The following is a 23,785-nucleotide window of genomic DNA, read 5'->3' as shown; positions in this document are numbered from 1 at the left end:
CAGGGAGTCATGATTTGAACAAATTTTGTAGAGGTCCTCTAGATAATGCTACATGTCAAATATCTAAGCTCTAGGCCTTCTGGTTTATTTTAAGCAAATTTATGAAGATTTCCCTATGTACAATCAAGTAACCCCTGGGGCTGGGTCAATTTGACCCTGGGGTTCAAGTTTGAACAAATTTTGTAGAAGTCTACTATGCAATGCTACATGTCAAATATCTAAGATCTAGGCCTTCTGCTTTATTTTTAGAAAATTTTTGAAGATTTTCCTATGTAAAATCAAGTGATCCCTGGGGCAGGGTCAATTTTGACCCCAGGGGTCATGATTTGAACAAATTTTTTAGAGGTCCACTAGGCAATGCTACAAGTTAAGTATCTAAGCTCTAGGCCTTCTGGTTTATTTTTAGAAATTTTTTGAAGATTTTCCTATGTAAAATCATGTGACCCCTGGGGCGGGGTCAATTTTGACCCTAGGGGTCATGTTTGAAAAAATTTTGTAGAGGTCCACTAGGCAATGCTACATGTCAAATATCTAAGCTCTAGACCTTCTGGTTTATTTATTTTTTTTTAATTTTAAAGATTTTCCTATAGAAATCTATGTAAAATCAAGTGACCCCTGGGGTGGGGTCAATTTTGATCCCGGGGTCATGATTTGAACAACTTAAGTAGAGGTCCACTAGGCAATGCTACATGTCAAATATCTAAGCTCTAGGCCTTCTGGTTTTTTTTTTTTAAAAATTGAAGATTTTCCTATAGAAATCTATGTAAAATCAAGTGACCCCTGGGGCGGGGTCAATTTTGACCCCGGGGTCATGATTTGAATAACTTTAGTAGAGGTCTACTAGGCAATGCTACATGTCAAATATCTAAGCTCTAGGGCTTCTGGTTTTTGAGAAGAAGATTTTTTAAGATTTTCCTATAATGTAAAATCATATGACCCCTCGGGCAGGGTCAATTTTGAACAAAATTGGTAGAGGTCCACTAGGGAATGCTTCACACCAAATATCTAAGCTCTAGGGCTTCTGGTTTTTGAGGAGAAGATTTTTAAAGTTTTTCCTTTCGGTTCTGCATGGAATTCAATTCTTTGAATAATTTTTGTAGAGCTTCACCCAAGGAACATTCCTGTGAAGTTTGGATGAAATTGGCCTAGCGGTTTATGAGGAGATGTCGTTTAAAGTAAAAGTTTACGGATGGACAACGGATGGCGGACAATGGACAACGGACGCCGGACAGTGAGTGATCACAACAGCTCAACCTGAGCCTTTGGCTCAGGTGAACTAAAAATTACAGTTACCTATTGTTCCTATAGCCACCTAAGTATCCAAATGTAAGCTTGGAAGGAAGGACGGACGGAGACCATTCCTATAACCCCCCACCACTTGTGGCGGGGGATTTAAAAGACTTTTTTTCCTGCAACATAAGTCCACTACCATATGGTGTCTTTATCATATCTGCTGCCATAAGTGTCCTTTTTTATACTGACACTTATTTGAGGAACCTGCATATTCTCTAACTGCTAAACCTACCACCTACCAAGTTTCGTGAAAAAAAATCTTGTACTTATAAAGTTAACGAAGGATCTATCTTTTGTCTCTGATGGATGGACAGACAGAAAGATGGATGAACAGAATGATGGATAAAGGAAGAAAATAAAATGTTCTGTATATTCTACATATCTCTTTCTAAGTCCCGGGTTTCATGGAAAAATCTTATGTACTTTCAAAGTTTCAACAGAATTTACCATTTGTGACTAACAGATGAACAAACAAAGACATATGGAGAAGTATTATTTTCTTATTCTCTGAATTGCCATCTATCTATGTATCAAGTTTCATGAAAAATATCTTGTACTTCTTAAGTTATCACAGGAATGAAAATCCAAGCCACTTTTCAGTCACAGCTACCATATTTTTGCCATGGCAACAAAATAAAAGGACATGAGTATTTTCCAATTTATATCTATGTGCTAAGTTTCATGAATAACTGAAAAAAAAAAGATTTTGTACTTTTTAAATCTATCAAAGGATCCCATTTTATGTGACTGATGGACTGTCAGAAGTCAGCGACTGGATTTTTCCCTACATCCCGAAAAGGAAACTTGTTACTAAATATCGCAACTTTCTTCCCATTTGAGAAGTAAAGTTATCATTTTTTGAGAATTCTATTTACTTGGATAATACTTTATATCAAAATTTCCCGAACTGGAAACTTCCCAATTTGGGATCTCATATATATAACTTACAGTGAAATGCAAGTCTTTCAATTTTTAGCTCTAGCAGTCCCTAAAAGGAGCCGAGTGCCCCCAATTAAACAAAGTTGGTAGAGGACCTCATGATGATGCTACAAAGCATCTCCATTTGAACAAATTTGGGAGAGGACCTAATAATGATGCTACAGACCAAGTTTGATGAAGATCCAACAATCAGTTAAAGAAAAGAAGTCTTAAAGGTATTTCTATTTCTAGTTCTAATGGCCCCTAAAAGGGGCCAATCACCTCAATTTTTAAAAAAAAATATCAGAGTACCATATAACAATGCTTCAAACCAGGTTTGATGAAGATCCATCAGAAAGTTAATGAGAAAAAGTCAATCAAAGTATTTTTATTTTTAGCCCTAGCAGCCCCTAAAAGGGATTGACTGCTCCAATTTGAACAAATTTGGGAGAGGACCGTATAATGATGCAACAGACCAAGTTTGATGAAGATCCATAATGCAGTTCATGAGAAGAAGTCATTTAACAGTATTTCTATTTTTACCTCTAGTGGCCTCTAAAAGGGGCTAAGTGCCCTCACTTGAAAATGCTTTGGAGAGGACCTTATACTGATGCTACATACCAACTTTTATGAAGATCCATTGAGTGGTTCATGAGAAGAAGTCGTTCAAAGGTTTTTCTATTTTTAGCTCTGGCGGCCCTTAAAAGGGGCCAAGGTGAATCATTTGAATAACAAGAGCTGTCCGTAAGACAGCCAAGCTTGACTATTCGAAATATTGTCAGAGAAGCAGGAAATTATTACCCAAAATTTCAAATATCAAAAGAGTTTTAAGTTCGAAAGGGGACATAATTTGACCAAAATACATGTTAAGAGTTATGGAACTTGACCCAGTGAGGTTGGTAATTGACCTAGAAAAAGAATAAATAAGTTTCAAAGCTATATGCCTTTTGGTAATAGCTGTATGTACTTGCACGCAAAACTTTAACAAGGACTTTCTAAGTCCAAAAGGGGGCATAATTTGCCCAAAATACATGTCAGAGTTATGGGACTTGATTCTATCAATTAGTTTTATAACCCCGAAGACACATGTGAAGTTTCAATTTAATATCTGTAGTAGTCTTGGAGATAATAACTTGCATGTAAAACTTCAACCAGGATTTTCTAAGTCCAAAAGGGGGCATAATTTGCCCAAAATACATGTCAGAGTTATGGGACTTGACCCAGTGAGGTAGGTAATTGATCTAGAAAAAGAAAAAGTAAGTTTCAAATCTATATGCCTTTTAGTAGTAGCTGTATTTACTTGCACGCAAAACTTTAACCAGAATTTTCTTAGTCCAAAAGGGGGCATAATTTGGCCAAAATGAAGGTCAGAGTTATGGGACTTGGTGCTATCAACTACTTTTATAATCCTGAAGACATGTGTGAAGTTTCAATTCAATATCTGCATTAGTTTTGGAGATAGTAACTAGCATGTAAAACTTTAGCCAGAATTTTTTAAGTCCAAAAGGGGGCATAATTTGCTCAAAATACACATTAGAGTTATGGAACTTGACCCAGTGAGGTTGGTAATTGACCTAGAAAAAGAATAAATAAGTTTCAAAGCTATATGCCTTTAAATGATAGCTGTATGTACTTGCATGCAAAAACTTAACCAAGGTGTGACGCCGACGCCAACACCAACACCGACGCCGACGCCAGGGTGAGTAGAATAGCTAGACTATTCTTTGAATAGTCGAGCTAAAAATGACAGAAGTCCATACAAGAATGCTACTGACCAAGTTTGGCGTAATTCTGACCAGTAATTTCAGAGGAGAAGATGTTTAAGTAAAAACTGCATGCTGACGCAGGGCAATGGACGACACCCATCTATACTGATAGCCCACCCTGAACAAAGTTCTGGTGAGTTGAAAATGAACATATATACTTTTGCTGTAAAAAATAACCACATCAGTGACCACACAAATGGCTCCAAGGTGAAGTTTCAAAAAAGTTTAAATTACAGATAGAGAACAGGAAAAATAATGGGTTAACAGTTAAATTTGGGTATAGGTTAAGTATACCTTGATGGTAGATGAACTGACTATGATCTATAAATAGCAGAGAAAACTACAGTACTGGTCAATACTAATTCTAAATGATTATATCTTTAGGATTTTCCTGATAAAGAATGGTTTTGCTGACAAATGAGCCGTGCCATGAGAAAACCAACATAGTGGGTATGCGACCAGCAAGGATCCAGACCAGCCTGCGCATCCGCGCAGTCTGGTCAGGATCCATGCTGTTCGCTTTCAAAGCCTATTACAATTAGAGAAACCGTTAGCGAACAGCATGGATCCTGACCAGACTGCACGGATGCGCAGGCTGGTCTGGATCCTTGCTGGTCGCATACCCACTATGTTGGTTTTCTCATGGCACGGCTCAAATAAATCTTATACTTAGGGGTTTATGTTAATTTCCAAAATTATAGTAAAAATTACAATAGCTGAAATAAGGATGTTTTGACTGAACTCGTCTTCTTTTTTAACAACATCTACTTGTGATTCTTAAAAAATTGGAGTTAGGTCTGAATTTTTTTTTTTTTTCGCAGTTACCTGTATACTATTATCACGTTTGTGTGTCATTGGTCAGCTAATTATTCTAACAATTCTGATTAGTTGACCATTTCATTCCTGTTTATAACCATTCTCACTAATCTAAAAAAAATTCTGTATGTAAGAAAGAAAATAAAACATTACTAAACATGATAAAAAATTCTTGTGACAAAATAACATACATTTTACAAAAAGAAAACACAAACAAAAAGCCAAACAAATGTGAAATGAAAGTACCTGAGTGAAGTTTCACTGAAAATCAAAGTAAAATGAAAGAAGTAAAAACTAGAAACTCAAAGAAATATAATATACTTTTGATCACTAACATCTCTTTAACCTTTAGCCTGCTGGCAGCACGCAATTCTGCCTTTGCGACCACTGCAGACCAAGATCAGCCTGCACTTCCACGCAGGCGGATCATGGTCTGCACTGTTCGCTATTCAGTCAGTGAATTTTCAGTGAACACCCCTTCGAGTAATAAATGGTACAGTCCAAATTGAATGATAGACCAGTCCATTTTAGAAGTATAGCAGGCTAAAGGTTAACCATGCAAGGAAGTTACAACAACAGTTACTGTTATATTTGTACACTATGTAAACTCAGTAAGAACTGTGAAGGTGACCATAAAAATTGCCGACAACATACATAAGTTATCAAAATGAAGAAAAATTGGTTATGCTTTCTAACAGTTGCTGACTATAATATACTGTGACAAATAGGCTGCATCTGTTATTGAAGTGGCACTTCTAAGATTACTGCTTTGAAAAGTATTTGTAGAGACTGAGCACAAAAAAATGAGAGCAAACTCTCCAAAATATTCTCTGCAACAACTCAGTGGAGCATAAGCCAGTCCAAACATTCCTACAAAGAGTGAATCTATTGCTTAAACAAGGTCTGTGCTTGCACACCATTCCCAACCCAAAAATAAGCTGAAAGTACTGTTTTAATTTTACCTTTATGTGATGACAGTTCTTTAATAAACACAAGTCTTATTAACATACTTTATAACCGTTCATGACCTTGAAAGCAAATTAATGAAGGCAATGTATCCAAATGGCCAAGATAACAAAATGTATCTAATGACCTTCAGGATATATGTATCTAATAATGTTGAAAGTAAATCTACTCATGACCATAAAGACAAAAGTATCCAGATACTGTTTCTCCCTATCTGTTGGTGTGGGTAATCACCATATTACTATATGCGTAACATGCAAGACCCACACCCATACTTCAAAATTCAAGGTCACTATTAGCCATTTTTCCTGCTCTGGCTATAACTCCTGTATATATGAATGGAAACTCGAAAAATGCCCACAAAAAATTAACCATAACAAGGCATTGTGTCATATACAAGACCCTGACGGCACAGATTTTATGACATTTTCCTTGTCTGGTCTATTGCCATAAGACAAGGTGTCACATGCAAGATTCAGACCTCTAGCTCAAAGGTCATGGTCACACTTAGAGGTTAAATACTTTAGATCTTGTCTATAACTTCTGTACATATGCACAGATATTCAAATAACTTGACATAAACATTTGCTATAACAAGGCAACATGTCTCTTGCAGAAATTATAACTCCTGGATCAAACATCAATGTCACTCAAATATTAATGTCATATTTGGGTTCAAACATTTTATGTCATGTTTTCCCTACATAATATATAGTACAAACAGCTGTTGTTCAACCAAGAACTTTGTGCAAAGTGGGTTTTTTAAATAAACACATTTCCGTGTCCTGACATCACCTAGCGAGGCCACTGATGTCCAATATCTTAAAAATGGGAACTAAATGAATGAAATTGCAGAGAGCATCTTTAGGATATTTTCAAAACTGAAAAAACTGATAACAGATTTTCAAGCCAAACGGAAAGTACAGATTACAGTTTAACATATATGTGTAACAGGTTAAACGAAAAATACAAAAAGACAGAATTTCATACATACAGTCTTCTGCAATTTTTCAATATACAAGAATGTTACACTCTATGTTCACAGTTATCAGAAAGCTACACTCTACGTTCACAGTTAAAAGAAATTCTGATTCTACATATATAAATATCAAATGTCTACAGAATTTATTTAATAACCCTATCAACCCAATGAAGTATTTGGTGTTTGTTTGGGTGGCATGTCATTGACAATCTACATACACCAGACTGAAACTTTACACTGACTTTATGTCACCTTTCAATTCATTTCCTGTTAACATGACCATCTACAATGTGTGTTATAGGGGTGCCAGGGTTATTAACATATACAGTTATGTACTGGCTATCTTATTGCTTCAGCCATACAACTACCTCATGTTTTTGTATATTTTAGAATCTTCTACAGCTTAAAATAGTGATGAAGGTGTCAATAAAGTACACTGGTGCACTATAATAATCTAAGATCATGAAATAACTGCGATTGGTGAGAAAGGTACCAGCATGGTCAGTTTTATTTTGTTTCATGTTATTCTATATATTCTACTAATAACTTACTCTTTGGCATAGATCCACGTGATCTGAGTGTTTTCTGGTTTAAAACTTTCTCTGAAAAAACAACAACAATCTTCTTTTTTAACTATTCAAATGATTCTAAAAAGCACCAAACAACAACTATATTTGTGTTGTGAATAACCAATAACATTAGCTGTTCCAGCAACCATCCAACCCTTTTAGTTGTTTACAATTTGAAAAATATTGCAACACTAAAAAAACTAAAACTTCGTAAATGAAACAAGAGGGTCATGATGACCCTGGATCGCTCACCTGAGTAATATGAGCTACATGTTTCAAATGTCAAACTGATGATTTTTAGAAATTTTTTGGAAGATTTTCCAATGTAAAATCAAGTAACACCTGGGGCGGGGCCAATTTTACCCCTGGGGTCATGATTTGAATACAGTCTGTACAAGTCTACTAGGCAATATTACATATTGAATATCTAAGATCTAGGCCTTCTGGTTTATTTTTAGCAAATTTATGAAGATTTTCCTATGAACAATCAAGTAACCCCTGGGGCTGGGTCAATTTGACCCTGTGGGGGTCAAGATTTTGAACAAATTTTACAGAGGTCCACTAGGCAATACTAATGTCAAATATCTAAGCTCTAGGCCTTCTGGTTTATTTTTAGAAAATTTTGAAGATTTTTCTATGTACAATCAAGTAACCCCATGGGGGGGCCAATTTGACCCCAGGGGTCATGATTTGAATAATTTTTTTACAAGTCTACTAGGCAATGCTACATGTCAAATATCTAAGATCTAGGCCTTCTGGTTTATTTTTAGAAAATTTATGAAGATTTTCCTATGTAAAATCAAGTGACCCCTTGGGCGGGGTCAATTTTGACCCCGGGGGTCATGATTTGAACAAATGTTGTAGAGGTCCACTAGGCAATGCTACATGTGAAATATCTAAGCTCTAGGCCTTTTGGTTTATTTTTAGAAATTTTTTGAAGATTTTCATATGTACCGGTAAAAATCAAGTGACCCCTACGGCGGGTTCAATTTTGACCCCGGGGTCATGATTTGAACAACTTTAGTAGAGGTCCACTAGGCAATGCTACATGTCAAATATCTAAGCTCTAGGGCTTCTGGTTTTTGAGAAGAAGATTTTTTAAGATTTTCCTATGTAAAATCAAGTGACCCCTGGAGCGGGGTCAATTTTGACCCGGGGGTCATAATTTGAACAAATTTTGTAGAGGTCCACTAGGCAATGCTACATGTGAAATATCTAAGCTCTAAGCCTTCTGGTTTATTTTTAGAAATTTTTTGAAGATTTTCATATGTAAAATAAAGTGACCCCTGGGGCGGGCTCAATTTTGACCCCGGGTCATGATTTGAATAACTTTAGTAGAGGTCCACTTGGAAATGCTACATGTCAAATATCTAAGCTCTAGGGCTTCTAGTTTTTGCGAAGAAGATTTTTTAAGATTTTCCTATGTAAAATCAAGTGACCCCTGGGGCGGGGTCAATTTTGACCCCGGGGTCATGATTTGAACAAATTTGGTAGAGGTCCATTAAGCAATGTTTCACACCAAATATCTAAGCTCTAGGGCTTTTGATTTTTTAGAAGAAGATTTTTAAAGTTTTTCCTCTCGGTTGCCATGGCAACCAGAGTTCTCCATGGAATTCAATTCTTTGAAAAATTTTGGAAGGGGGCCACCCAAGGATCATTCCTGTGAAGTTTGATGTTATTCTGCCCAGTGGTTTTCAAGAAGAAGATTTTTTTACAAATTGTTGACGCATGACGCACGATGGACATCAAGCAGTCATAAAAGCTCACCTTGTCACTTTGTGACAGGTGAGATAAACAAGAGCTGTCCATAAGACAGCCAAGCTCGACTATTCGAAATATTGTCCCAGAGGCAGGAAAATATTACCTAAAAAGGTTAAAGATCAAAAGAGTTTTAAGTTCAAAAGGGGGAATAATTTGACCAAAATGCATATCAGTTATGGGACTTGCTGCTATCAACTAGTTTTATAACCCCGAAGACACATGTGAAGTTTCAATTCAATATCTGCATTAGTTTTGGAGATAGAAACTCGCATGTAAAACTTTAACCAGAATTTTCAAAGTCCAAAAGGGGGCATAATTTGCCCAAAATACATGCCAGAGTTATGGAACTTGATCCAGTGAGGTTAGTAATTGATCTAGAAAAAGAAAAAATAAGTTTCAAATCTATATGCCTTTTAGTAATAGCTGTATGTACTTGCACGCAAAACTTTAACCAAAATTTGCTAAGTCCAAAAGGGGGCATAATTTGGCCAAAATGAAGGTCAGAGTTATGGGACTTGCTGCTATCAACTAGTTTTATAACCCCGAAGACACATGTGAAGTTTCAAATCAATATCTGCATTAGTTTTGGAGATAATAACTTGCATGTAAAACTTTAACCAAAATTTTCTAAGTCCAAAAGGGGGCATAATTTGCTCAAAAAACATGTCAGAATTATGGAACTTGATCCAGTGAGGTTAGTAATTGATCTAGAAAAAGAAAAATAAGTTTCAAATCTATATGCTTGTATGCTGTATGTATTGACGCAAACTTACCAATTCAAGTCAAAGGGCTATGGCAATATCTTGACTTGCCTATCAACTAGTTATACCCGAAGACACATTGATTCATCAATATCTACTTAGTTTGAGATAATACTGATGTAAACTTAACAATTTAGTCCAAAAGGGGGCATAATTTGCTCAAAAAACATGTCAGAGTTATGGAACTTGACCCAGTGAGGTTGGTAATTGATCTAGAAAAAGAAAAAATAAGTTTCAAATCTATGTGCCTTTTAGAAATAGCTATATGTACTTGCACGCAAAACTTTAACCAGAATTTTCTAAGTCCAAAAGGGGGCATAATTTGGCCAAAATGAAGGTCAGAGTTATGGGACTTGCTGCTATCAACTAGTTTTATAACCCCGAAGACACATGTGAAGTTTCAAATCAATATCTGCATTAGTTTTGGAGATAATAACTTGCATGTAAAACTTTAACCAAAATTTTCTAAGTCTAAAAGGGGGCATAATTTGCTCAAAATACATGTCAGAGTTATGGGTCTTGACCCAGTGAGGTTGGTAATTGATCTAGGAAAAGAAAAAATAAGTTTCAAATCTATATGCCTTTTAGAAATAGCTGTATGTACTTGCATGCAAAACTTTAACCAGAATTTTCTAAGTCCAAAAGGGGGCATAATTTGGCCAAAATGAAAGTCAGAGTTATGGGACTTGCTGCTATCAACTAGTTTTAAAACCCCGAAGACACATGTGAAGTTTCAAATCAATATCTGCATTAGTTTTGGAGATAGTAACTTGCATGTAAAACTTTAACCAAAATTTTCTAAGTCCAAAAGGGGGCATAATTTGCTCAAAATACATGTCAGAGTTATGGGACCTGACCCAGAGAGGTTGGTAATTGACCTAGAAAAAGAAAAAATAAGTTTCAAAGCTATATGCCTTTAATTGATGGCTGTATGTACTTGCATGCAAAAACTTAACCAAGGTGTGACGCCGACGCCGACGCCAGGGTGAGTAGAATAGCTAGACTATTCTTCGAATAGTCGAGCTAAAAAACAATTGGGGCAATGTGTGATATGACTGGCAGTTTGAGCAGTTGTGGAATGAAATAAAATAGTCAGGTCAAAAGTATGCCTGATGGCTTCAATAATAATAAGTACTTGAAACAAACCCTATGATTTCATATCCAGATGAAAACTACAAAATGCCTTAATACAGGTAAACAGATAACTCAGCCCATACAGCAATAGAGGGAATTGTAAATTTCCTTGCTATAAATATAGTATCCCAATGTCTGGCTGAGAGGTGAGGGGGTGTAAACATATCTGCTACAGGTATAATATCCGAATATCTGGCTGAGAGGTGAAGGAGTGTAAACACATTGGCTACAGGTATAGTATACCAATGTCTGGCTGAGAGATGAGGGGGAGTAAACATATCTGCTACAGGTATAATATCCCAAAATCTGGCTGAGAGGTGAGGGAGTGTAAACCTATTGGCTACAGGTATAGTATACCAATGTCTGGCTGAGAGGTGAGGGGGTGTAAACATATCTGTAACAGGTATAGTATCCCAATATCTGGAGTGTAAACACATTGGCCACAGGTATAGTATACCAATGTCTGGCTGAGAGGTGAGGGAGTGTAAACACACTGGCTACAGGTATAGTATACCAATGTCTGGCTGAGAGGTGAGGGGTGTAAACATATCTGCTACAGGTCTTATATCCCAATATCTGGCTGAGGGGTGAGGGGGTGTAAACACATTTGCTACAGGTATAGTATACCAATGTCTGGCTGAGAAGTGAGGGAGTGTAAACACATTGGCTACAGGTATAGTATACCAATGTCTGGCTGAGAGGTGAGTCGGTGTAAACACATTGGCTACAGGTATAGTATACCAATATCTGGCTGAGAGGTGAGGGAGTGTAAACACATTGGCTACAGGTATAGTATACCAATGTCTGGCTGAGAGATGAGGGGGTGTAAACATATCTGCTACAGATATAGATACCAATATCTGGCTGAGAGGTGAGAGTTAGTAAACATACTTGCTATAAGAATAATATCCCAATATCTGGCAGAGAGGTGAGGGGTTGTAAACATATCTGCAATTAAGCATGGTATCCCAATGTCTGGCAGACAAGTGATGGTGTGTAAACATACTTGCTATAAGTATGGTATCCCAATATCTGGCTGAGAGGTGAGGGGTTGTCAACATACCTGCAATTAAGCATGGTATCCCAATGTCTGGCTGAGAGGTGAGGGGGTGTAAACATACCTATTGTAAATATAGAATTTCAATTATCTACATGAGAACTTAGCGGGTATAAACATACCTGCTTTAAGTATATCATCCTAATGTCTGGCTGAGAGGTGACTGGGTGTTAAAATACCTGTTGTCAATATAGTATGCCAATGTCTGGTTGAGAAGTGAGGGAGTATATAAATACCTTTTTAAATATAGTATGCCAATGTCTGGCTAAGAGCTGTGTAAATTCCCTGCTATAAGTATAGTATGCCAATTTCTGGCTAGGGGTGTAAACATACCTGCTGTAAGTATAGTGTGCCAATGTCTGACTGAGGGAGTAAACATAATTGCTATACCAGTGTCTGGCTTGGGGAGTAAACATACCTGCTACAAGTACAGTATGCAAATGTCTGACTGGGGGGTGGGGGTTGGGGGGGGGGAGAGTAAACATACCTGCTATAAGTACTGGCTGAGAGATGAGGGGGTGTAAACCTACCTGCTATAAGTACAGTATGCCAATGTCTGGCTGAGAGATGAGGGGGTGTAAACATACCTGCTATAAGTATAGTATGCCAATGTCTGGCTGAGAGATGAGGTACTATATGTAGGGCTCCAAAGATAGGTCTGGGTATAGATACAGACTTGTTGTTTGGTCCTTTACCAAGGTCCATCTGTCCTGTTCCTAGTCTCCCATTCTCTCCATTACCCCATGCATATACATAGTTGTCTGAAACAAAAATTGTTCTACAAAAGAATCTGTACATGTAAAATTCAATGCATTACAATAGGAAGATCAACACAAGTCCCCTAAGATTTTTTTCAATCCTAATGCTGTCAAAGCATTACATGTTCAGGTAATTATCAAATTAAATTAATCTATTGCATATCACATTGTCTTTAAAAGTCAAAAGAAGTCTTTGCCAGCTTTCAAGCATAAAATTTGAATATCTCTTATACTTATTTTGACAGTTTCATCAATGCAAAGTAACTGATTTACTTGTAAACATACTGGTAATACATATATCTTCACTTAATAAATTTACAGCTTATTTCTAGAGCTTCAACCCACATTACAAATTTCTTGTAAGTATTCTTATATGACAAACTCAATAATACAAGCTAATTGTGATATTGTATCAACCAACTTATGGCAAACAAAACCATATTCAATCTACTATTTCACACAAAAGATGTATTTGTACCCAAGTAATATTATAGCAGAGGCATGCATTAATCAATTTAAACACTCCCAATTGCTTTTTACCTCAAACTGAATAATTTACTAGGGCTATGTCCAACTAAAATGATTTCATAAGAGGTGTAATTTCTTTGTAATGTTTAAATTAACTGAAACACTTCTGCTACATATAATTTCAAAAATATTGCATACCATCTCTCACTTATCTTAATGACTGGCAGTAAAATCATTACTGAATAATTTGTCAGAAATAACTTTCAAAGCAACAAATATGGACAAGCAAGCTTGAAGAAAGCATCGAGACAAATTGTTTTTAATTTTTTAAAATATACCAATTAAATGACATTACTTACCACTAGTCGAAGCTACAGTAAAGCCATCACCACATGTAACTTTCTCGACCCTGTGATTCACAAGCACTCCCGGCACACGACATATCCCAGAATGATTCTTGAAGTCACCAACACCAAGTTGACCAAACTTGTTACAACCAAATGTGTATAAGTGACAACATACTGAAAATTACATAATTAATTAATTACATAATTTACAAGCATTAATTCTGGTTGTCTTAACAACTAGTTAGATTTAAATAACTGTGGTATGTAACAAGAGCTGTTGGATGTCAACAGTGCTCTACTACTCAACAGCCTTGTCAACTGAATGAAAATGACAGAGTTGGAAAAGGGGCACAGTTTTGTACAAATGCAAAACAGAGTTATGGAACCTTTGCAAATCATGTCAGCTCATCACAGAGGACCATTGTGTGAATTTTCTATCAATTCCCATAAGTTATCAGCTTGCATACAATAACTTAACAAAATATTGCCAAGTTGAACAAGGTGCATAATTTTGAAGAAGTACAAAGTAGAGTTATGGAAACTGTGTTATACATGTTAGATCATCACAGTGAACAAGTGTGTGAAGTTATTAGTGGGTACTCAGACAATCAGCTTACATATAAAGACTTAACTAAAAACTGCTTAGTCGAAAAAGGGGCATAATGTTGTAAAATAAACAAAACAGAGTTATGGAACTTGTGCAGTGTAAGTCAGTTTATCACAGTGAATATGTGTGTGAAGTTTTAATCCATAATCCCACTAGTGGTTACTGATAAACCAGCTTACATACAACAAGAGCTGTCCGTAAGACAGCCAAGCTCGACTATTCGAAATATTGTCACAGAAGCAGCAGGAAATTATTACCCAAAATGTTAAATATCAAAAGAGTTTTAAGTTCCGAAATGGGACATAATTTGACCAAAATGCATATTAGAGTTATGGGACTTAATGCTATCAACTAGTTTTATAACCCCGAAGAAACATGTGAAGTTTCAATTCCATATCTGCATTAGTTTTGGAGAAGTCCAAAAGGGGGCATAATTTGCTCAAAATACATGTTAAAAATTATGGAACTTGACCCAGTGAGGTTTGTAACTGACCTAGAAAAAGAATAAATAAGTTTCAAATCTATATGTCTTTTAGTAATAGCTGTTTGTACTTGCACGCAAAACTTTAACCAGAATTTTCTAAGTCCAAAAGGGGGAATAATTTGGCTAAAATACATGTCAGAGTTATGGGACTTGATTCTATCAACTAGTTTTATAACCCCGAAGACACATGTGAAGTTTTAATTTAATATCTGCATTAGTTTTGGAGATAGTAACTTGCATGTAAAACTTTAACCAGGATTTTCTAAGTCCAAAAGGGGGCATAATTTGGCTAAAATACATGTCAGAGTTATAGGACTTGACCCAGTGAGGTAGGTAATTGATCTAGAAAAAGAAAAAATAAGTTTCAAATCTATATGCCTTTTAGTAAAATGTAGCTGTATGTACTTGCACCCAAAACTTTAACCAAAATTTTCTAAGTCCAAAAGGGGGCATAATTTGGCTAAAATGAAGGTCAGAGTTATGGGACTTGATTCTATCAACTAGTTTTATAACCCCGAAGACACACGTGAAGTTTCAATTTAATATCTGCATTAGTTTTGGAGTTAGTAACTTGCATGTAAAACTTTAACCAGGATTTTCTAAGTCCAAAAGGGGGCATAATTTGCCCAAAATACATGTCAGAGTTATCAGATTTGACCAGTGAGGTAGGTAATTGATCTAGAAAAAGAAAACATAAGTTTCAAATCTATATGCCTTTTAGTAATAGCTGTATGTACTTGCACGCCAAACTTTAACCAAAATTTTCTAAGTCCAAAAGGGGGCATAATTTGGCTAAAATGAAGGTCAGAGTTATGGGACTTGGTGCTATCAACTAGTTTTATAACCCCGAAGACACATGTGAAGTTTCAATTCAATATCTGCATTAGTTTTGGAGATAGTAACTTGCATGTAAAACTTTAACCAGAATTTTCTAAGTCCAAAAGGGGGCATAATTTGCTCAAAATACATGTTAGAGTTATGGAACTTGACCCAGTGAGGTTGGTAATTGACCTAGAAAAAGAATAAATAAGTTTCAAAACTATATGCCTTTAAATGATAGCTGTATGTACTTGCATGCAAAAACTTAACCAAGGTGTGACGCCGACGCCGACGCCAACGCCGACGCCAGGGTGAGTAGAATAGCTAGACTATTCTTCGAATAGCCGAGCTAAAAACTTAACCAAAGCGGGATGCCAATGCCGATGCACGGGTGAGTACAGACAATCGGCATTTAGTATTTAAGGTAAAATAGATTCAATAAGTTGTCTTGCAATTCTTCTGTCAATGACACATCAGCCAAATAAATGATCATGTATCTTTTTTTCATCTTAAGACACTGTGAATTCATTCAATTTCAAGCGCATGTAATTCATGGTTTTGAACAAAAACAGCTGTGTCCTGGGAATATGAATTTGAGGATTTCAACTTTTTACCATGAAATGAATCGAAATTGTTCTATTTTACTTGTCTCTTGGGATTTACTTCTGTGTACTGACCAACAACACAATCCACAAAAATTAGTCCAGTGACAATAAAGATTGTAGTTGTTCTGCATGTCTGACTAGCCGGAAGTGACGGCTTAACATCATTTATCTCGAAAACCTAGAATAATGTCTGGTAACCATTATAAATGTTGTTGTTTGTTTGTTTCGGGCTTAACGCCATTTTTCAACAGTATTTCAGTCATGTAACGGCGGGCAGTTAACCTAATCAGTTTTCCTGGATTCTGTACCAGTACAAACCTGTTCTCCGCAAGTAACTGCCAACTTCCCCAGGTGAATCAGAGGTGGAGGACTAATGATTTCAGACATAATGTCGCTTATCAAATAGTCACGGAGAACATACGCCCTGCCCAAGGATCGAACTCATGACCCCGAGATCCATGGCATAAATGTTGTTGGGAATCTATTATACTATAATATAATTGATATCTGATGAACTGAGAAAAATGAAGCGCACAGACCAATACATTTTACCTGGCCGTATGAATGAAAATAAGTAAATCTATAACTATGAAAAGTTTCATTAAAATCTACGTAGTGGAACCTTTTCTATATGCAAAAATTTCATCAAAAGTGTAATTTTCCTGCAGAAGCCCACAGCAAAAATTGACCGAAGGACCAGTATTTTAAATCTGCCTTACAAAAAAAAAAAAAAAAAACAATCTACTGGTATATTTTTATTTGGCTGTATTTCCTTTGGGTACAATGATTCTTTGGAAAAAATATTTTTTCACAAAACTCTGCATTGTGGCAAAACATTTGTTTCAAATGTGCTGAACAACCTCAAGAGAAATCACTATTTCGCACAATTTTCAATCATAACTTGTATATAATCTGTGGTTCTGATTTGATTGTCTGAGAAAAAGAAAAGTTTTATGAGGTATTCTTAGATTACATCCTGAATTCACTTCTTACATATGATAGCACCCTGCATCCAGTTTGATGGAGCACTTTTTTCAACTTCTGAAATTTTACATTTTTGTCAATTTTTATAAGGTTCACAAACTTTACCATCAATAACTGCAGAGTGACTTGCCCCTGTTGCTATGGAAACAACATTCAGTCTCATCAAAGGTCGTACAAGTGTGAAGTTAACTTTACATGGGATGTCATAAACCTGGAAATTAAAAAAAAAAAGTTGTCAGTTTGCTCACATTGATTACACTGGTAAGAAGTAAAGTCTGGGGTTCCTTTGGGAAATCTTCCTAATATACTTCTGCTTTCAATTACATCAAAACTCAATTTTAACAAATATAATGAAACATTTTCAAATGCTTCTTAAATTCTGAAATATTCATTTAGCCAGTATTATACTTTACAACATATTTAATAATACCTTTGGTTTATGTTTTTTCAGCCCAGAAGTTTCTGAGTTGAAGCCAAGTTTATTATGCTCATTACTACCAGATGCAAGGACTCTACCAGTTGTTGTTAGCAACATCGTGCCATCTGCTCCAGCAAACACATGCTTGATAAGGTGCCGCTTTTTAAAATCCACCTGGAAAGTTATGTGAAAGAATAAATAACAAACAGGCTAAAATTTTTCTCTGACTTAAGTCACAGAACTTTCCCTTTCATGATCCTAAATGAAATATCTTCTTGTTTACAAAACACAAGAAAACATTTAATACCTGCTGAAGGCTACACATGAAAACAAGAGGGCCAAGATGGCCCTAGGTCGCTCACCTAAGAAACACTCCATAACAGTGTAAAACATGTTTGACCTAGTGATTTCATGGAAACAAATATTCTGACCAATTTTCATTAAGACTGGACCAAAAAATTGGTCTCTTGCAATAAAACAAGTATTTTCTTAGATATGACCTAGTTTTTGACTCTAGATGACCCATGTTCAAACTCGACCTAGATTTTATCAAGGCAATCATTGTGACCAAAATTAATGAAGATCAACTGAAAAATACAGCCTCTATCACATACAGAAGTTTTTTCTTTGATTTGACCAAGTGACCTAGTTTTTGACCTCAGATGACCCATATTCAAATTCGACCTAGATTACATTAAGGCAATCAACCTGACCAAATTTCATAAATATCAACTGAAAAAAACAGTCTCTATCGCATACACAAGATTTTTCTTTAATTTGACCTAGTGACCTAGTTTTTGACCTCAGATAACCCATATTCAAAACCGACCTAGTTTTCATCAAGGCAATCACTCTGACCAAATTTCATGAAGATCAATTGAAAAATACATCCTCTATTGCATACACAATGTTTTCCTTCGATTTGACCTAGTGACCTAGTTTTGGACCCCAGATGACCCATTTTCGAAATCAGCCTAGATTTTATCAAGGTAATCATTCTGGCTAAATTTCATGAAGATCAGTTAAAAAATACAGCCTCTATTGCATACACAAGGTTTTTCTTGGATTTGACCTAGTGACCTAGTTTTTGACCTCAGATGACCCATTTTCAAACTTGGTCTAAATTTCATCAAGGCAATCATTCTGACCAAAATTCATGAAGATCAATTGAAAAATACAGCCTCTATCGCATACACAAGGTTTTTACGTGATATGACCTAGTGACCTAGTTTTTGACCCCAGATGACCCATTTTCGAACTTGGCCTAGATTTCATCAAAGTAATCATTCTGACCAAAATTCATGAAGATCAACTGAAAAATACCGCCTCTATCGCATACACAAGGTTTTTCTTTGATTTGACCTAGTGACCTAGTTTTTGACCCGAGATGACCCATTTTCGAACTCGGCCTAGATTTCATCAAGGCAATCATTCTGACCAAAATTCATGAAGATCAATTGAAAAATACAGCCTCTATCGCATACACAAGGTTTTTCTTTGATTTGACCTAGTGACCTAGTTTTTGACCCGAGATGACCCATTTTCGAACTTGGCCTAGATTTCATCAAGGTTATCATTCTGACCAATATTCATGAAGAAGAATTGAAAAATACAGCCTCTATCGCATACACAAGGTTTTTCTTTGATTTGACCTAGTGACCTAGTTTTTGACCCGAGATGACCCAATTTCGAACTCGGCCTAGATTTCATCAAGGCTATCATTCTGACCAATATTCATGAAGAAGAATTGAAAAATACAGCCTCTATCGCATACACAAGGTTTTTCTTTGATTTGACCTAGTGACCTAGTTTTTGACCCGAGATGACCCATTTTCGAACTCGGCTTAGATTTCATCAAGGTTATCATTCTGACCAATATTCATGAAGATTAATTGAAAAATACCACCTCTATCGCATACACAAGGTTTTTCTTTGATTTGACCTAGTGACCTAGTTTTTGACCCGAGATGACCCATTTTCGAACTCGGCCTAGATTTCATCAAAGTTATCATTCTGACCAATATTCATGAAGATTAAATGAAAAATACAGCCTCTATCGCATACACAAGGTTTTTCTTTGATTTGACCTAGTGACCTAGTTTTTGACCCGAGATGACCCATTTTCGAACTCGGCCTAGATTTCATCAAGGTTATCATTCTGACCAATATTCATGAAGAAGAATTGAAAAATACAGCCTCTATCGCATACACAAGGTTTTTCTTTGATTTGACCTAGTGACCTAGTTTTTGACCCGAGATGACCCATTTTCGAACTCGGCTTAGATTTCATCAAGGTTATCATTCTGACCAATATTCATGAAGATCAACTGAAAAATACCACCTCTATCGCATACACAAGGTTTTTCTTTGATTTGACCTAGTGACCTAGTTTTTGACCCGAGATGACCCATTTTCGAACTCGGCCTAGATTTCATCAAAGTTATCATTCTGACCAATATTCATGAAGATTAAATGAAAAATACAGCCTCTATCGCATACACAAGGTTTTTCTTTGATTTGACCTAGTGACCTAGTTTTTGACCCGAGATGACCCATTTTCGAACTCGGCCTAGATTTCATCAAGGTTATCATTGTGACCATTATTCATGAAGATTAATTGAAAAATACAGCCTCTATCGCATACACAAGCTAAATGTTGACAGACGACGGACGACAGACGACAGACGACAGACGCCAGACGACAGACGACGGACGACGGACGCCGGACATCGAGCGATCAGAAAAACTCACCTGAGCATTGCTCAGGTGAGCTAAAAATACATCTTCTGAGGGTTACACAAGAAATTATTTAATACCAGATGAGGGCTTTACAAGAATACAAACATCTGAGGGTTACACAACAAATCATTTAATACCAGATGAGGACTTTACAAGAACACAAACATCTGCGGGCTACACAAGAAATTATTTAATACCAGATGAGGGCTTTACAAGAATACAAACATCTGCGGGCTACACAAGAAATCATTTAATACATGATGAGGGGTACACAAGAATACAAACATCTGCGGGCTACACAAGAAATCATTTAATACCAGATGAGGGCTTTACACGAATACAAACATCTGCGGGCTACACAAGAAATCTTTTAATACCAGATGAGGGCTTTGCAAGAATACAAACATCTGCGGGTTACACAAGAAATCATTTAATACATGATGAGGGCTTTACAAGAATACAAACATCTGCGGGCTACACAAGAAAACATTTAATACATGATGAGGAGTACACAAGAAATCATTTAATACATGATGAGGACTTCACAAGAATACAAACACCTGCAGGCTACACAAGAAATTATTTAATACCAGATGAGGGCTTTACAAGAATACAAACATATGCAGGCTACACAAGAAATTATTTAATACCAGATGAGGGCTTTACAAGAATACAAACATCTGCAGGCTACACAATAAATTATTTAATACCAGATGAGGGCTTTACAAGAATACAAACATCTGCTGGCTAAACAAGAAATCATTTAATACCAGATGAGGGCTTTACAAGAATACAAACATCTGCGGGCTACACAAGAAATCATTTAATACCAGATGAGGGCTTTGCAATAATACAAACATCTGAGGGTTACACAAGAAATCATTTAATACCAGATGAGGACTTTACAAGAATACAAACATCTGCGGGCTACACAAGAAAACATTTAATACATGATGAGAGGTACACAAGAAATCATTTAATACCAGATGAGGCCTTTACAAGGATACAAACATCTGCGGGCTACACAAGAAAACATTTAATACATGATGAGAGGTACACAAGAAATCATTTAATACCAGATGAGGACTTTACAAGAATACAAACATCTGCAGGCTACACAAGAAAACATTTTAATACATGCTGAGGGCTACACAAGAAAATATTCTACATCTGCTGAGGGCTACACAAGAAATCATTTTATACCAGATGAGGACTTTACAAGAATAAAAACATCTGCGGGCTACACAAGAAATCATTTATTACCAGATGAGGGCTTTACAAGAATACAAACATCTGCGGGCTACACAAGAAATCATTTAATACCAGATGAGGGCTTTGCAAGAATACAAACATCTGAGGGTTACACAAGAAATCATTTAATACCAGATGAGGGCTTTGCAAGAATACAAACATCTGAGGCTTACACAAGAAATCATTTAATACCAGATGATGACTTTACAAGAATACAAACATCTGCGCCTACACAAGAAAACATTTAATACATGATGAGGGGTACACAAGAAATCATTTAATACCAGATGAGGACTTTACAAGAATACAAACATCTGCAGGCTACACAAGAAAACATTTTAATACATGCTGAGGGCTACACAAGAAAATATTCTACATCTGCTGAGGGCTACACAAGAAATCATTTTATACCAGATGAGGACTTTACAAGAATAAAAACATCTGTGGGATACACAAGAAAACATTTAATACATGATGAGGGGTACACAAGAAATCATTTAATACCAGATGAGGACTTTACAAGAATACAAACATCTGCAGGCTACACAAGAAAACATTTAATACATGCTGAGGGCTACACAAGAAAATATTCTACATCTGCTGAGGGCTACACAAAAAATCATACCAGATGAGGACTTCACAAGAATACAAACATCTGCGGGCTACACAAGAAAACATTTAATACATGATGAGGGGTACACAAGAAATCATTTAATACCAGATATCCTTTCCACTGCCTTAACGTACTAAAACGTATTAGTGTCTGATGGCCCTTTCACGCTTCTGTAGAAACAACATTTATTACACGAACCTTATTTTGAAAATATTTCTGAAATGTCTAGGTCTGCAGCTCTCAAATACGGTTATATCTTACATCTGAGGCATATAATGACACTCTCAGACAACATCAAAAATGACATTTTGAGCGATTTGATGAAGTTCCAAAATTATCAATGGATGCTTGGTCCGTTACGGACCCCTGTGGGATTTCTGTTTATCCAGAGCTCAAATATTTTTTCATAGATTAAAAGCTGGCATGGTGTACTAAAGCCCAGATAATTTCAATTCGTAATAAAGTGCTGAAAATTGGCTCCCCAATAGCAAACAAAAAACAAGAGGACCATGATGGTCCTGAATCATTCACCTCTTCCCAAATGATCCAGTTTTGAGTATGACGTCGTTTTTTTCTATTATTTGACATAGTGACCTAGTTTTTGAGCTCATGTGACCCAGTTTTGAACTTGACCTAGATATTATAAAGATAAAAATTCTGATCAATTTTCATGAAGATCCATTGAAAAATATGGTCTCTAGAGAGGTCACAATGTTTTTCTATTATTTGACCTATTGACCTAGTTTTTAAGGCACGTGACCCAGTTTCAAACTTGACCTAGATATCATCAAGGTGAACATTCTGACCAATTTTCATGAAGATCCATTCAAGGGTATGGCCTCTAGAGAGGTCACAAGGTTTTTCTATTTCAAGACCTACTGACCTAGTTTTTGATCGCAGTTGACCCAGTTTCAAACTTGACCTAGATATCATCAAGATAAACATTCAGACCAACTTTCATACAGATCCCATGAAAAATATGGCCTTTAGAGAGGTCACAACGTTTTTTCATTATTTGACCTACTGACCTACTTTTTGAAGGCACGTGACCAACTTTCGAACTTGACTTAGATATCATCAAGGTGAACATTCTGACCAATTTTTATGAATATCCATTCACAAGTATGGCCTCTAGAGAGGTCACAAGGTTTTTCTATTTTTAGACCTACTGACCTAGTTTTTGACCGCACATGACCCTGTTTCGAATTTGACCTAGATATCATCAAGATGAACATTCAGACCAACTTTCATGAAGATCCATTGAAAAATATGGCCTTTAGAGAGGTCACAAGGTTTTTCTATTATTTGACCTACTGACCTAGTTTTTGACGGCACATGACCCACTTTCAAATTTGACCTAGATATCATCAAGATGAACATTCAGACCAACTTTCATACAGATCCCATGGAAAATATGGCCTCTAGAGAGGTCACAAGGTTTCTCTATTATTTGACCTACTGACCTAGTTTTTGATGGCACGTGACCCACTTTCGAACTTGACTTAGATATCATCAAGGTGAACATTCTGACAAATTTTCATGAAGATTTCATGAAATATATGGCCTCTAGAGAGGTCACAAGGTTTTTCTATTTTTAGACCTACTGACCTAGTTTTTGACCGCACATGACCCAGTTTCGAACTTGACCTAGATATCATCAAGATGACCA

At 36.3% G+C, this 23,785-nt stretch overlaps 1 protein-coding gene across 2 annotated transcripts in view; it reads right to left on the bottom strand.

Annotated features, from left to right (window-relative positions):
• LOC123544908 (serine/threonine-protein kinase Nek9-like) overlaps positions 1–23,785 on the bottom strand; it is a 92,258-nt gene that overhangs the window by 40,435 nt on the left and 28,038 nt on the right. Inside the window, exons 15-20 of one of the 2 annotated variants that reach the window (XM_045331063.2) lie at positions 17,526–17,687; positions 17,201–17,306; positions 13,609–13,770; positions 12,611–12,784; positions 7,293–7,343; positions 4,504–5,054 (exon numbers count right to left, since the gene is read on the bottom strand). In XM_045331063.2, the coding sequence (XP_045186998.2) occupies positions 4,900–5,054; positions 7,293–7,343; positions 12,611–12,784; positions 13,609–13,770; positions 17,201–17,306; positions 17,526–17,687 (810 nt within the window). In that variant the 3' untranslated portion in view covers positions 4,504–4,899. Of the gene's footprint in view, positions 1–4,503; positions 5,055–7,292; positions 7,344–12,610; positions 12,785–13,608; positions 13,771–17,200; positions 17,307–17,525; positions 17,688–23,785 lie in introns of those variants that run through there. The other variant, XM_045331062.2, reaches the window with a different exon arrangement.

This window comes from Mercenaria mercenaria, chromosome 1, assembly GCF_021730395.1.
Source record: "Mercenaria mercenaria strain notata chromosome 1, MADL_Memer_1, whole genome shotgun sequence".
NCBI classification, from domain to species: Eukaryota; Metazoa; Mollusca; class Bivalvia; order Venerida; family Veneridae; genus Mercenaria; species Mercenaria mercenaria.
This window is presented reverse-complemented; position numbering and strand designations above follow the sequence as displayed.